The sequence below is a fragment of the Cetorhinus maximus genome, chromosome 2 (assembly GCF_964194155.1).
Source record: "Cetorhinus maximus chromosome 2, sCetMax3.hap1.1, whole genome shotgun sequence".
NCBI classification, from domain to species: Eukaryota; Metazoa; Chordata; class Chondrichthyes; order Lamniformes; family Cetorhinidae; genus Cetorhinus; species Cetorhinus maximus.
In genome coordinates, this window is record NC_135880.1 from 4503851 (window position 1) to 4518704 (window position 14854).

Sequence of the window (14854 nt, forward strand, 5' to 3'; positions counted from 1 at the left end):
GGGGGGGGGGGAGGTCACCATAGTAACCGGGCCTCCCAGCCAGCTGGTAGGCCTGTAATCGAGGGCCCGCTCCGCCGGTCGAGCCCCCAGGTCGCTGGGCGAGGCCTGGAATAGAAACCCCGGGGATTGGGGGCCTAGTTTGGAGTTGGCCAAACGGGAGATGAGATGTTTCAGAGGGAGTGAGTGATTCAAAGGAAGCGTTGCAGGTAATGGCAGCAGAGCCTGGGTAATGTAATAATAATAATGCACAGTAATGGCTGGTGCAGTGGGAATGTCACTGGACTAGTGACCTAGGTTAATGCTCTGGGGGCACGGGTACAAATCCTGCCACAGCAGCTGGTGGAATTCAAATTCTATTAACCAGCCTGGAAATGAAAGCCAGCCTCAGGGATGGTGACCATTAAAAAACCCACCCTGGTTCACCCATGCCCTTTGGGGAAGGGAACCTGCCCTCCTTACCCAGTCTGGGTCTGGCCCTGGCCTACCTGTGACTCCAGACCCACAGCAATGTGGTTGACTCACCAGGAACGGCCCAGCAAGACGCATAGTTCAAGGGCAATAAATCCTGGTTTTGCCGGCGGTGCCGTGAAAGAATAAAACGAATTCTAGATGATATTTTAAGTAATGCCCAACTACCGGTAGGTAGTTGGGCATTACTTAAAATATCATCTAGAATTTTACAACCTAGCTGGTATATGAATAAAATAAATTGCAAAATAAGTAAATCTAACGGTTTAATGTATAAATACGTTGTATGAAATAAAGTGATTTGTAACATTTATACAGCGGCAGTCTCCCATCTTGTAAGATGATGGTTTGTGCTGTGGTGGTCAACGTGTGCTAAACATCGCCTGACGCGGCCTCACTCTGGCATGACAGTCTCTGCCACATTTGCTGCAAAGGAAGACAGTGGCCTGAGAAGGTGCAAGATTCACTGGCGTCTGTTTTCTGCGGGCCCCCTTCTTGGCCGGCTGAGATTCCCTTTTCTGCTTGCCCCTTCCGGTGCCCTTCCAAGTATTCAGTCTCCAGAGGTCACAGCTGTCACAAACTGTCTCCCAGTCGTCAGTGTTAATGCCTGGCATCTTCATATCTCACTTGCAAGTGTCCTTGTAATGTGGTACGGCCACCCATCAGGTTATGACCTAGTGGCCAGTTCACCTTGCAGAACTGGGTGGCCACCATCCACCCAGTGAACATGGTTGAGCCAGCACTTTGGCTGATGGAATTAGCACATACCAAGACCTCCGAGTTGGTGATATTGTCCAGCCAAGAGATGCCTATAACATTTGACGGCATTTATATATGTCAAATATTTAATATTTACAATTTAAAAAACAACACTGGTGTCTAACATTTTAATATATGCCGTTTGATATATTTAATTTTTAGAATATCTAATGTTTAACAGCATGCAATATATATATGTAATGCATAACTTCTAATATTTTGATATGATTTGTATTTCTATTTTTTAGTCGTGTTTAGTAAGAGACCGGCATTGGTTATAGTGGTACAGAGTTACAGGAGTGGGCTCTGATGGGGACAGGAAGATTAATGCTGCTTCCCTCACTCTCTGCACTGGTTAGCCAGGTCACTGCATTAAGGCCGCTCCAACAAATGCACACAGTGGTACCTCAGTGAGGACAGTTGACTGGCCTTGTGGGCGAGGTTCCTAGGATTGTGCAGCCAGCTGGAGGGACAGGTTGTGCCTGGGTAGCCCTCATTCATGAACTTGTTACCTCTCGACTGTTCAAACACATTCCTGGCTGCACTCCCACATTCTACCCTCTGTAAACTTGAGGTCATGCAAAACTCTGCTGTTTGTGCCTTAACTCGCACCAAGTCCCGTTCCTCTTCATCCCTGTGTTTGTTGGCATTCATTGGCTCCTGGTCAAGCAATATTTAAAATTCTCTCCTTGTTTTCAAATGGGAAAGAAAGACTCTACCAGAAAGATGCATCATCTGTGGCTAACTAAGGAAATTAAGGATGGTATCAAATTGAAAGATAATGCTGTGAAGATTAGTGTAGGCCAGAAAATTTTAGAAATCAGCAAAAAAACAGAGGAATTAGAATATGAGAGCAAACTATCAAGAAATATAAAAATAGATAGTCAGTTCTTCTGAATGTATATAAAAAGGCAGAGAGTAACAAAAGTGAGCATTTAACCCTTAGAGGGTGAGACTGGGTAATTAATAATGGGGAAACAAGGAAATGGCAGAGACTTTGAACAAGTATTTTGCATCTGTGTTCATGATGGAAAACACAAAATTACATCCCTACGATAGTAGAAAATTAAAGGGCAACAGGCAGAGAGAAAATTAAAATACCCACAAGCACAATGCAAAAATAGGCAGGGAAGCAAGTTGCAAGGAGGATACATTAGGCTGCAAAGGGATATAGGTAAGTAATTAAATGGAAGTGTTTGATGGAACAGTGTAGAGGGTGCTTTACTCTGTATCTAACCCATGCTGTACCTGCCCTGGGAGTGTTTGATGGGGACAGTTTAGAGGGAGCTTTACTCTGTATCTAACCCCGTGCTGTCCTTGTCCTGGGAGTGTTTGATGGGGACAGTGTAGAGGGAGATTTACTCTGTATCTAACCCTGTGCTGTACCTGTCCTGGGAGTGTTTGATGGGGACAGTGTAGAGGGAGCTTTACTCTGTGGCCGAATTCCCCTGGACCTGATGGGTTGTATCTTAGGATATTAAAGGAAATAGCTGCAGAGATAGTGGATGCACTAGTAGTAATCTTCCAAGAAACCTTCGATCCTGGAAAAGCCCCAGAGAATTGGAAAACTGCCAATGTAACACCCTTATTCAAAAAGGGGGGGTAGACACAAAACAGGTAACTGTAGGCCAGTTAGCTTAACATCTGTCATTGGGAAAATGTTAGAGTCTATAATAAAGATTGTAAAAACAGCATTTAGAAATACATAATCTAATGAAGCAGAGTCAGCATGGCTTCATGAAGGGGAAATCATGCCTGACAAATTTATTAGAATTCTTTGAGGAGTTAACAAGCAGAATAGATAAACGGGAACCAATAGATGTAATATATTTGGATTTCCAAAAGGTGTTCGATAAGGTACCGCACTTAGGGCTACTTAGTAAGGTAAGAGCCCATGGCTTTTGGGGTAGTGTATTAACATGGATTGAGGAGTGGCTAACTAATATAAGACAGTTGGGATACAGGGGTCCATATTCAGGATGGCAACCTGTAACTAGTGGAGTGCCACAGGGATCAGTGCTGGGGCCACAATTATTTACAATATATATTAATGACTTAGATGAGGGAAGTGAATGTACAATCACCAATTTTGCAGGTGACACAAAAATAGGTGGGTAGGCAAGTGGTGAGGATGACACAAGGTGTCTACAGAGGGATATAGGCGGTTAAGTGAGTCGGCAAAAACTTGGCAGATGGAATATAATGTGGGAAAATATGAGGTTATGCACTTGGCAGGAAGAATAGAGGAGCTGAATATTATTTAAATGGAGAAAGACTGCAGAAAGCTACAGCACAGAGGGATTTGGGAGTCCTCGTGCATGAATCCCAAAAAGCTAACAGACAAGTTCAACATGTAATAGGGAAGGCAAATGGAATGTTGGCCTTTATTTCAAAGGGAGTGGAGTATAAAAATAGGGAAGTTTTGCTACAATTATACAAGACACTAGTTAGACCACACCTAGAATACTGTGAACAATTTTTGTCCCCTTATCTAAGGAAAGATATACTGGCATTGAAGGCAGTCCAGAGAAGGTTCATGAGGTTGATCCTGGGTTTGGAGGGATTTTCTTATGAGGAGAGGTTGATTAGGCCTGAACTCATTGGAGTTTAGAAGAATGAGAGGCGACCTTATTGAAACATATAAGATTCTTAGGGGGCTTGACAGGGTAGATGCTGAGGGGTTGTTTCCCCTTGTGGGAAAGTCTAGGACCAGAGGGCATAATCTCAGAGTAAGGGGTCACCCATTTAACACAGAGATGAGGAGGAATTTCTTCTGTCAGAGGGTGGTGAATCTGGAATTCTTTACTGCAGAGGGCTGTAGGGGCTGAGTCGTTAAATACATTCAGGGCTGAGATAGACAGATTTTTAATCAATATGGGAACGAGGGTTATGGGGAGAAGGCAGGAAAATGGAGTTGAAGATTATCAGATCAGCCACGATCTCATTGAATGATGGATCAGACTTGATGGGCCGAATGGCCTACTTGTCCTACACTTTGTGGTCTTATAATTATGGTCTAACCCCATGCTGTACCGTCCTGCGAGTGTTTGATGGGGACAGTGTAGAGGGAGCTTTACTCTGTATCTAACCCCGTGCTGTACCTGTCCTGGGAGTGTTTGATGGGGACGGTGTAGAGGGAGCTTTACTCTGTATCTAACCCCCGTGCTGTACCTGTCGTGGGAGTGTTTGATGGGGACAGTGTAGAGGGAGCTTTACTCTGTATCTAACCCCCGTGCTGTACCTGTCCTGGGAGTGTTTGATGGGGACAGTGTAGCGGGAGCTTTACTCTGTATCTAACCCCTGTGCTGTACCTGTCCTGGGAGTGTTTCATGGGCACAGTGTAAAAGGAGCTTTACTCTGTATCTAACCCCATGCTGTACCTGTCCTGGGAGTGTTTGATGGGGACAGTGTAGAGGGAGATTTACTCTGTATCTAACCCCGTGCTGTACCTGTGCTGGGAGTGTTTGATGGGGACAGTGTAGAGGGAGATTTACTCTGTATCTAACCCCCGTGCTGTACCTGTCCTGGGAGTGTTTGATGGGGACAGTGTAGAGGGAGATTTACTCTGTATCTAAACCCGTGCTGTACCTGTCCTGGGAGTGTTTGATGGGGACAGTGTAGAGGGAGATTTACTCTGTATCTAACCCCCGTGCTGTACCTGTCCTGGGAGTGTTTGATGGGGACAATTTTACTGAAGGCTCCCGTGCTGATAATTTGTCTCTTGAACAATGTGCTTGGATGTGAAATAAAAGCAGAAAATGCTGGAAATACTCAGCAGACCTGATGACGGGTCATGGACCTGAAATGGTAACTCTCTTTCTCTCTCCACAGATGCCGCCAGACCTAAGTATTTCCAGCATTTGCTCTTTCTATTTCAGATTTCCCACAGCCATGGTATTTTGTGGTTAGATGTTAGCCTTATATTCTGGCAGCTATAAAATGATGAAATATATTCAGTGATGGGAGCATACTGCTGCAGTTATTCCTGCTTCGCTCCTGTTACATTCATTAAAGTGTAAGTTGAGGACTTGCTGTTTCCCCTTCAGTCAAGGACAGCTGTGGGTGTGAGTTGATGTATTTTTTAGATTTGTAAGTGTGTTGTGTTCTGAAATAATGAAAGTTGCCCATTCTGACTGACCATTTATATCCCTCTTTCTATCTTTCTCTCTCTCTCTCTCTCTCATTCTCTCCCCCTCTGTGTGATTTACTTTTACTGACTCTACTCTTCCCTTGCTCTGTTGCTTTCTCTCTGTCCCTGGTGCTCTCTCTCTTGTGTCTTACCCTTTCCTTCCCCTCTCTCTTGCCCTCTCTCCGCTGCCTCTCTATTTCTTGTCTCATTCTTTGCTCTTTACTGTCTTTGCCTCTCCCTTCCTTTGTCTATCCCTCACTCTCCGCCTCCCCATTGCAAGCCTGCTCTCTGTTCTTTGTCTGTCTATCTTTTCACTCTTACCCCCTCATCATTCTCTCCCTATCTGTTTCCACTGTGTTCTTTTTCTCTTTGCCCCTGCACCCCCTCACCCCACCCCTGCCTGCAGTATGACATCTTTTGGCTGGAAGCGGAAAGCAGGGGAGAAAGTGTCAAAGGTTGCCTCACAGAACTTTGAGGCAGCAGCTGTGGATGATGGATTGGTTGACGCTGATGTGGACTGGTTGCATGTAACCAAACGGCAACGTAAGGCCCTGCTGGAAGACTGCACGGTGAAGAGCAAGAGGCTGAAGGAAGAGGGGATTTTCCTGTCTGAAAATGGAAGGTGAGCTTGGAAAGCCTTTGCAGCACCTGGATTCTTAGCAACTGTGAAAGGCCCATGGGTCAGACTGGTCGTTTGTTTACTACCCCCTGTGACTGGCTCCACATCAGTGTGCTCAGGCTGGAGCTCTCGAATCCCTGGGGGTCCACTGAGTCTTTCCACTGGTCTGTGAAATAATTGACAGGTGGCCGGAGCTGGGTTTGATGAGAGATGGGAGAGGAGTTTATTTTATTCGTTCATGGGATGTGGGCGCTGTTGGCTGGGCCAGCATTTACTACCCATCCCTAGTTGCCCTTGAGAAGGTGGTGGTGAGCTGCCTTGTTGAACCGCTGCAGCCCATGTGGTGTAGGTACACCCCCAGTGCTGTTAGGGAGGGTGTTCCAGGATTTTGACCCAGCGACAGTGAAGGAACGGCGATATATTTCCAAGTCAGGATGGTGAGTGACTTGGAGGGGAACTTCCAGGTGGTGGTGTTCCCATCTATCTGCTGCCCTTGTCCTTCTAGATGGTAGTGGTCGTGGGTTTGGAAGGTGCTGCCAAAGGAGCCTTGGTGAATTCCTGAAGTGCATCTTGTCGATGGTACACACTGCTGCTACTGTGCATCGGTGGTGGAGGGAGTGAATGTTTCAGGGGTGCTGATCAAGTGGGCTGCTTTGCTGTGGATGGTACAATCATCAATTGTGCAGTGCAGTGTGGTCTGGCTCACATCCAAGGAGGAGCATATGCAGGGTGGAGCACTGAGTGCAACATGGAGGTGACCAACTAGATCCACTTGCAGTCACCGAGGCTTGTTGCTGGGCACCGGCTGAGTTCAGCCTTGTTCAAGGGAGGGGAAATGTTTAAATACTGTGCAGTGCGAAGCAGACACACACATCTCGCTGCTATTTGTAAGTAAATACCTGGTCTTAAAAGTATTATTTAAGTATTTTTTTTACTTTCAGCACTTGCATGCTGTGAGCATTGTGCAGTATTATGAGATAGATGTGGCAGAGCGGATGATTAATTCATTTGAAAACGGGTGCTTCACCCAAGAGCTTGCTTGCACTGGGGAAGAGGATAGAGGGAGAGACAGATGAAGACATCAAAGGGCAGAGGACCACTACCCCAGGTAACACTGGGCTCAGCTGTGTCACATTTCGAGAGTTCTGGGGTGCCTCTCAGAGGGCAAACTTTTCATCCTGTGACTGCTTGGCTCCATACAGCCAGCCACAGCAGCATTGACTGAGGTCTGGGAACAGGCCACTCCGCAGCAGGTGAAATATTTACTTAACTGGCGCTGTAATTTTATAAAGCAGAGTTGGCTGGGTGGCAGAGACGGTGGCTGCTTGGAGCCAGTGGGGAATCTGGCAGGAGGTGAAAGATGACTTTTTAGTTGTTGTGAGTGAGTGTAAGCAGCTGGGCTGCAGACTCTGATGCCCCTGGGTTGGGGAGGGTGTTAGACAGGAGAAGGGGAGAGTTTCCTTGGTTGGATTTGCATGTGGGAGGGGAGAAGGGAAGCGGTGGTGTCTCTGGTTGCATTTGGGTGGGGAAGAGAGTGGGGAGAGGGGAAAGGAGGTGTCCCTGTTTGGAAAATTCAGGTCACTGATACGGGAAGTGGTTACTGTTCCCCAGATCAGTGATTAGAATCGACAAGCTTCTAGGAGAACTTAGTAGTTCCTATTTTAGCAACGAGGGGCAGATCCAGACCCCCGCTCATCTACCTGATGTTACTGTACAGATTCACTGTGCCACAACCCTGAAACCAACAGCACTTAGCAAGACCCATCAAACAGTGCACTTCACTGCTGCTCGAACAAGTTACTTCAGGCAGTTTATATGTCAAAGATGATACACAGGGTGGATCTGCAGCACTGGCCAACACTTCAAATATCTCTCTCAAATATTGGCTCTACATTTCAAAAATTCTGGTATGAACAAATGACAATGCTAATTCGACACGAGAGCCATGATGTCTGCAACCTCAGAATAACCTTAGCATTTGTAACCAGAGTAGAGACATAAAGAATGGCTTGCATTTATATAATGATTTTCACAACCTCAGGATGTCCCACAGTGCCTCCTATGAAGTATGAATCACAAAAGGCTAGTGTGCAGGTGTAGCAAGTAATTAGGAAAGCTGATAGAATGTTATCATTTATTGCAAAGGGAATTGAATACAAAAGTAGGGAGGTTATGCTTCAGTTATACAGAGCGCATCTGGAGTATTGTGTACAGTACTGGTCTCCTTATTTAAGGAAAGATGTAAATGCGTTGGAAGCAGTTCAGAGAAGGTTTACCAGACTAATACCTGGAATGAGTGGGTTGTCTTATGAGGAAAGGTTGGACAGACTAGGCTTGTATCCACTGGAGTTTAGAAGAGTAAGAGGGGACTTGATTGAAACATATAAGATCCTGAGGGGTTTCGACAGGGTGGGTGTGGAAAGGATGTTTCCTCTTGTGGGAGAATCTAGAACTAGGGGTCACTGTTTAAAAATAAAGGATCGCTCATTTAAAACAGAGATGAGGCAAAACATTTTCTGAGGGTCGTGAGGCTTTGGAACTGTCTGCTTCCACCACATTTCAGGAAGAGTCTTTGAATGTTTTTAAGGCAGAGGTGGATAGATTCTTGGTAAGCAAGGGGGTGATAGGTTATCGGGGGTAGGTGGGATGCAGATTTGAGGTTACTATCAGATCAGCCATGATCTTATTAAATGGAGGAGCAGGCTCGAGGGGCTGAATGGCCTACTCCTGCTCCTTGTTCATATATTTGTATTTTTGAAGTATGGCCATTGCTGTAAAGTAGGAAGCACGGTAGCCAATTTGCAAGATCCATAAGGTGGTTAGAAATAGAAACATCAGTAGGCCATTCAGCCCTTCAAGCCTGCTCTATCATTCAATATGATCATGGCTGATCTGATTGTGGCCTTAACTCCACGTTCCTGGAACCCAGCAACTACCGGCCAGTTAGCTTCATGTGAATGGTGAGGAATTCATTCATATTCATAAGGATGGGCCGAAAAATGAGAGCATGGGTTCGGAAGATGTTGTTGAAGGAGCTTCCTGAGTTGTTGCAGGGCATCATGTCGATGATGCCCAAGATTTTATTCCCCAGTGTTGATTCTGATTGACAGAGATAGGTCCTGAAGTGTGAGCATGCACAGTGTGCACACGTTTCCTAGCATTTATCTAGTCTGTGCAGTGTGCACAGTTCCCCAGCATTTATCTAGTCTGCGCAGTGTGCACAGTTTCCCACCATTTATCTAGTCTGCGCAGTGTGCACAGTTTCCCAGCATTTATCTAGTCTGCGCAGTGTGCACAGTTTCCCAGCATTTATCTAGTCTGCACAGTGTACACAGTTTCCCAGCATTTATCTAGTCTGCGCAGTGTGCACAGTTTCCCAGCATTTATCTAGTCTGCGCAGTGTGCACAGTTTCCCAGCATTTATCTAGTCTGCGCAGTGTGCACAGTTTCTCAGCATTTATCTAGTCTGCACAGTGTGTACAGTTTCCCAGCATTTATCTAGTCTGTGCAGTGTACACAGTTTCCCAGCATTTATCTAGTCTGCGCAGTGTGCACAGTTTCCCAGCATTTATCTAGTCTGCGCAGTGTGCACAGTTTCTCAGCATTTATCTAGTCTGCGCAGTGTGCACAGTTTCCCAGCATTTATCTAGTCTGCGCAGTGTGCACAGTTTCCCAGCATTTATCTAGTCTGCGCAGTGTGCACAGTTTCTCAGCATTTCTCTAGTCTGTGCAGTGTGCACAGTTTCCCAGCATTTATCTAGTCTGCGCAGTGTGCACAGTTTCTCAGCATTTATTTAGCCTGCACAGTGTGTACAGTTTCCCAGCATTTATCTAGTCTGCGCAGTGTGCACAGTTTCCCAGCATTTATTTAGCCTGCACAGTGTGTACAGTTTCCCAGCATTTATCTAGTCTGCGCAGTGTGCACAGTTTCTCAGCATTTATTTAGCCTGCACAGTGTGTACAGTTTCCCAGCATTTATCTAGTCTGCGCAGTGTGCACAGTTTCCCAGCATTTATTTAGCCTGCACAGTGTGTACAGTTTCCCAGCATTTATCTATTCTGCGCAGTGTGCACAGTTTCCCAGCATTTATCTAGTCTGTGCAGTGTGTACAGTTTCCCAGCATTTATTTAGCCTGCGCAGTGTGCACAGTTTCCCAGCATTTATCTAGTCTGCGCAGTGTGCACAGTTTCCCAGCATTTATCTAGTCTGCACAGTGTGCACAGTTTCCCAGCATTTATCTAGTCTGCACAGTGTGCACAGTTTCCCAGCATTTATTTAGCCTGCACAGTGTGTACAGTTTCCCAGCATTTATCTAGTCTGCGCAGTGTGCACAGTTTCTCAGCATTTCTCTAGTCTGTGCAGTGTGCACAGTTTCCCAGCATTTATCTAGTCTGCGCAGTGTGCACAGTTTCTCAGCATTTATTTAGCCTGCACAGTGTGTACAGTTTCCCAGCATTTATCTAGTCTGCGCAGTGTGCACAGTTTCCCAGCATTTATTTAGCCTGCACAGTGTGTACACTTTCCCAGCATTTATCTAGTCTGCGCAGTGTGCACAGTTTCTCAGCATTTATTTAGCCTGCACAGTGTGTACAGTTTCCCAGCATTTATCTAGTCTGCGCAGTGTGCACAGTTTCCCAGCATTTATTTAGCCTGCACAGTGTGCACAGTTTCCCAGCATTTATCTATTCTGCACAGTGTGCACAGTTTCCCATCATTTATCTAGTCTGCGCAGTGTGCACAGTTTCCCAGCATTTATCTAGTCTGCGCAGTGTGCACAGTTTCCCAGCCTTTATCTAGTCTGCGCAGTGTGCACAGTTTCCCAGCATTTCTCTAGTCTGCGCAGTGTGCACAGTTTCCCAGCATTTATCTAGTCTGCGCAGTGTGCACAGTTTCCCAGCATTTATCTAGTCTGCGCAGTGTGCACAGTTTCTCAGCATTTATCTAGTCTGCGCAGTGTGCACAGTTTCCCAGCATTTATCTAGTCTGCGCAGTGTGCACAGTTTCCCAGCATTTATCTAGTCTGCGCAGTGTGCACAGTTTCTCAGCATTTCTCTAGTCTGTGCAGTGTGCACAGTTTCCCAGCATTTATCTAGTCTGCGCAGTGTGCACAGTTTCTCAGCATTTATTTAGCCTGCACAGTGTGTACAGTTTCCCAGCATTTATCTAGTCTGCGCAGTGTGCACAGTTTCCCAGCATTTATTTAGCCTGCACAGTGTGTACAGTTTCCCAGCATTTATCTAGTCTGCGCAGTGTGCACAGTTTCTCAGCATTTATTTAGCCTGCACAGTGTGTACAGTTTCCCAGCATTTATCTAGTCTGCGCAGTGTGCACAGTTTCCCAGCATTTATTTAGCCTGCACAGTGTGTACAATTTCCCAGCATTTATCTAGTCTGCGCAGTGTGCACAGTTTCCCAGCATTTATCTAGTCTGTGCAGTGTGTACAGTTTCCCAGCATTTATTTAGCCTGCGCAGTGTGCACAGTTTCCCAGCATTTATCTAGTCTGCGCAGTGTGCACAGTTTCCCAGCATTTATCTAGTCTGCACAGTGTGCACAGTTTCCCAGCATTTATCTAGTCTGCACAGTGTGCACAGTTTCCCAGCATTTATTTAGCCTGCACAGTGTGTACAGTTTCCCAGCATTTATCTAGTCTGCGCAGTGTGCACAGTTTCTCAGCATTTCTCTAGTCTGTGCAGTGTGCACAGTTTCCCAGCATTTATCTAGTCTGCGCAGTGTGCACAGTTTCTCAGCATTTATTTAGCCTGCACAGTGTGTACAGTTTCCCAGCATTTATCTAGTCTGCGCAGTGTGCACAGTTTCCCAGCATTTATTTAGCCTGCACAGTGTGTACACTTTCCCAGCATTTATCTAGTCTGCGCAGTGTGCACAGTTTCTCAGCATTTATTTAGCCTGCACAGTGTGTACAGTTTCCCAGCATTTATCTAGTCTGCGCAGTGTGCACAGTTTCCCAGCATTTATTTAGCCTGCACAGTGTGCACAGTTTCCCAGCATTTATCTATTCTGCACAGTGTGCACAGTTTCCCATCATTTATCTAGTCTGCGCAGTGTGCACAGTTTCCCAGCATTTATCTAGTCTGCGCAGTGTGCACAGTTTCCCAGCCTTTATCTAGTCTGCGCAGTGTGCACAGTTTCCCAGCATTTCTCTAGTCTGCGCAGTGTGCACAGTTTCCCAGCATTTATCTAGTCTGCGCAGTGTGCACATTTCCCCAGCATTTCTCTAGTCTGCGCAGTGTGCACAGTTTCCCAGCATTTCTCTAGTCTGCACAGTGTGCACAGTTTCCCAGCATTGATCTAGTCTGTGCAGTGTGCACAGTTTCCCAGCATTTATCTAGTGTTGCGCAGTGTGCACAGTTTCCCAGCATTTATCTAGTCTGCGCAGTGTGCACAGTTTCCCAGCATTTATCTAGTCTGTGCAGTGTGCACAGTTTCCCAGCATTTCTCTAGTCTACGCAGTGTGCACAGTTTCCCAGCATTTATCTAGTCTGCGCAGTGTGCACAGTTTCTCAGCATTTATCTAGTCTGCACAGTTTCCCAGCATTTCTCTAGTCTGTGCAGTATGCACAGTTTCCCAGCATTTCTCTAGTCTGTGCAGTGTGCACAGTTTCCCAGCATTTCTCTAGTCTGCGCAGTGTGCAGTTTCTCAGCATTTATCTAGTCTGCGCAGTGTGCACAGTTTCCCAGCATTTATCTAGTCTGCGCAGTGTGCACAGTTTCCCAGCATTTATCTAGTCTGCGCAGTGTGCACAGTTTCCCAGCATTTCTCTAGTCTGCGCAGTGTGCACAGTTTCCCAGCATTTATCTAGTCTGCGCAGTGTGCACAGTTTCCCAGCATTTATCTAGTCTGCGCAGTTTGCACAGTTTCTCAGCACATATCTAGTCTGCAGTGTTCATAGTTTCTCAGCATTTATCTAGTCTGCGCAGTGTGCACAGTTTCCCAGCATTTATCTAGTCTGCACAGTGTGTACAGTTTCCCAGCATTTATTTAGTCTGCGCAGTGTGCACAGTTTCCCAGCATTTCTCTAGTCTGCGCAGTGTGCACAGTTTCCCAGCATTTATCTAGTCTGCACAGTGTGCACAGTTTCCCAGCATTTATCTAGTCTGCGCAGTGTGCACAGTTTCCCAGCATTTATCTAGTCTGCGCAGTGTGCAGTTTCCCAGCATTTATCTAGTCTGCGCAGTGTGCACAGTTTCCCAGCATTTATCTAGTCTGCGCAGTGTGCAGAGTTTCCCAGCATTTATCTAGTCTGCGCAGTGTGCACAGTTTCACAGCATTTATCTAGTCTGCGCAGTGTGCACAGTTTCCCAGCATTTATCTAGTCTGCGCAGTGTGCACAGTTTCCCAGCATTTATCTAGTCTGCGCAGTGTGCACAGTTTCCCAGCATTTATCTAGTCTGCGCAGTGTGCACAGTTTCACAGCATTTATCTAGTCTGCGCAGTGTGCACAGTTTCCCAGCATTTATCTAGTCTGCGCAGTGTGCACAGTTTCCTAGCATTTATCTAGTCTGCGCAGTGTGCACAGTTTCCCAGCATTTATCTAGTCTGCGCAGTGTGCACAGTTTCTCAGCATTTATCTAGTCTGCGCAGTGTGCACAGTTTCCCAGCATTTATCTAGTCTGCGCAGTGTGCACAGTTTCCCAGCATTTATCTAGTCTGCGCAGTGTGCACAGTTTCCCAGCATTTATATAGTCTGCACAGTGTACACAGTTTCTCAGCATTTATTTAGCTTACTAACATGTTTTTTTTTCCTCTTTCTCCAACAAATCTATTGTTCTACAAAATTATCTCAAGACAAAGTGGAAGGCAAATGTATATTGTATAATGTTTATGTGTGAAAAATGTTGCAGATTACTGATCGCAGACCTTTACTGGGCCCGAATTCTGATATAAAATAATCCTGTTACTATATTAAATTGGGACAAAATCTTTCCTGATCCTAATTTTGAAGTCTTTGTTTTTAGAAAGTGAGTGATGAATTTTGACAGCAAACAGAATGCGCTAATCATCACCTGTGATTTACTAACATTTAGAAATGGTGAGCACTGTAAATACAAATACGTGAGTGTGAGTGCCTAGGCTAGAACAGGAGAGTTCCTTTCCTAAAGGAACCTTTGGGAACCCTATGGGTTTTTATGATTATCCAGTAATTTCATGGTCACCATTACTAAGATTATCTTTTTATTCCAGATTTAATTAATCAAATTTAAATTGCCCGTGTTGTTGTGGGATTCCAGCTCACGTCTCTGGATCATTCACCTAGTCCTTTGGATTACTCGCCCAGCAACATAACTGCTCTGCTGCTATTCCCAGTGCAGTGAAGTGTGTTTTGCACCCTCCACCACTGACAAACACTAGGAATGTGCCAGTGATTTTTAACCCCTCATTCCATCCTCCCCAATCCTCCCAACCACAGTTCCGGCCAAAGCAAAATACCGCAGATGCTGGAAATCTGAAACAAAGACAAAAATAGCTGGAAAAACTCAGCAGGTCTGACAGCATCTGCGGAGAGGAACACAGTTAACGTTTCGAGTCCGTATGACTCTTCATCAGAACAGTTCTGGTAAAACCTGCTATACTGTATCATCAAAGTATTCCCCTTAGCCCCTGTCTGCCGGCATTCCATCCCCAAAGCACCAGTGTGTAAATTCTGATGACCATTTCCTACGGCTAGGATTTGAGTGATTCAGCCATTGTCAATCGATAATCTGATGCCCTTTTCCAGATGGCGTAAACACTCATAAAACATAATTTCTCTTGCTGACTCCCCTCCATCAGTGCCAGAGGAGATTTGCCTATGATTACATTAACATCCACGTGACCGCCCACTCTGCAGAGTAATCAGTTACTCCTTCCTGTGATGGT

The 14854-nt window shown here is 45.7% G+C and overlaps 1 protein-coding gene across 4 annotated transcripts in view; it reads left to right on the forward strand.

Annotated features, from left to right (window-relative positions):
- ttc33 (tetratricopeptide repeat domain 33) overlaps positions 1–14854 on the forward strand; it is a 76641-nt gene continuing 61787 nt past the window's right edge. For all 4 annotated transcript variants that reach the window (XR_013579219.1, XM_078560268.1, XM_078560280.1 and 1 more), the window contains exons 1-2: positions 1–206; positions 5763–5978. Coding sequence is in view for 3 of the 4 variants with exons in the window: in XM_078560268.1 (XP_078416394.1) it covers positions 5764–5978 (215 nt within the window). In the remaining variant the exon portion in view is untranslated. The remainder of the gene's footprint in view (positions 207–5762; positions 5979–14854) is intronic.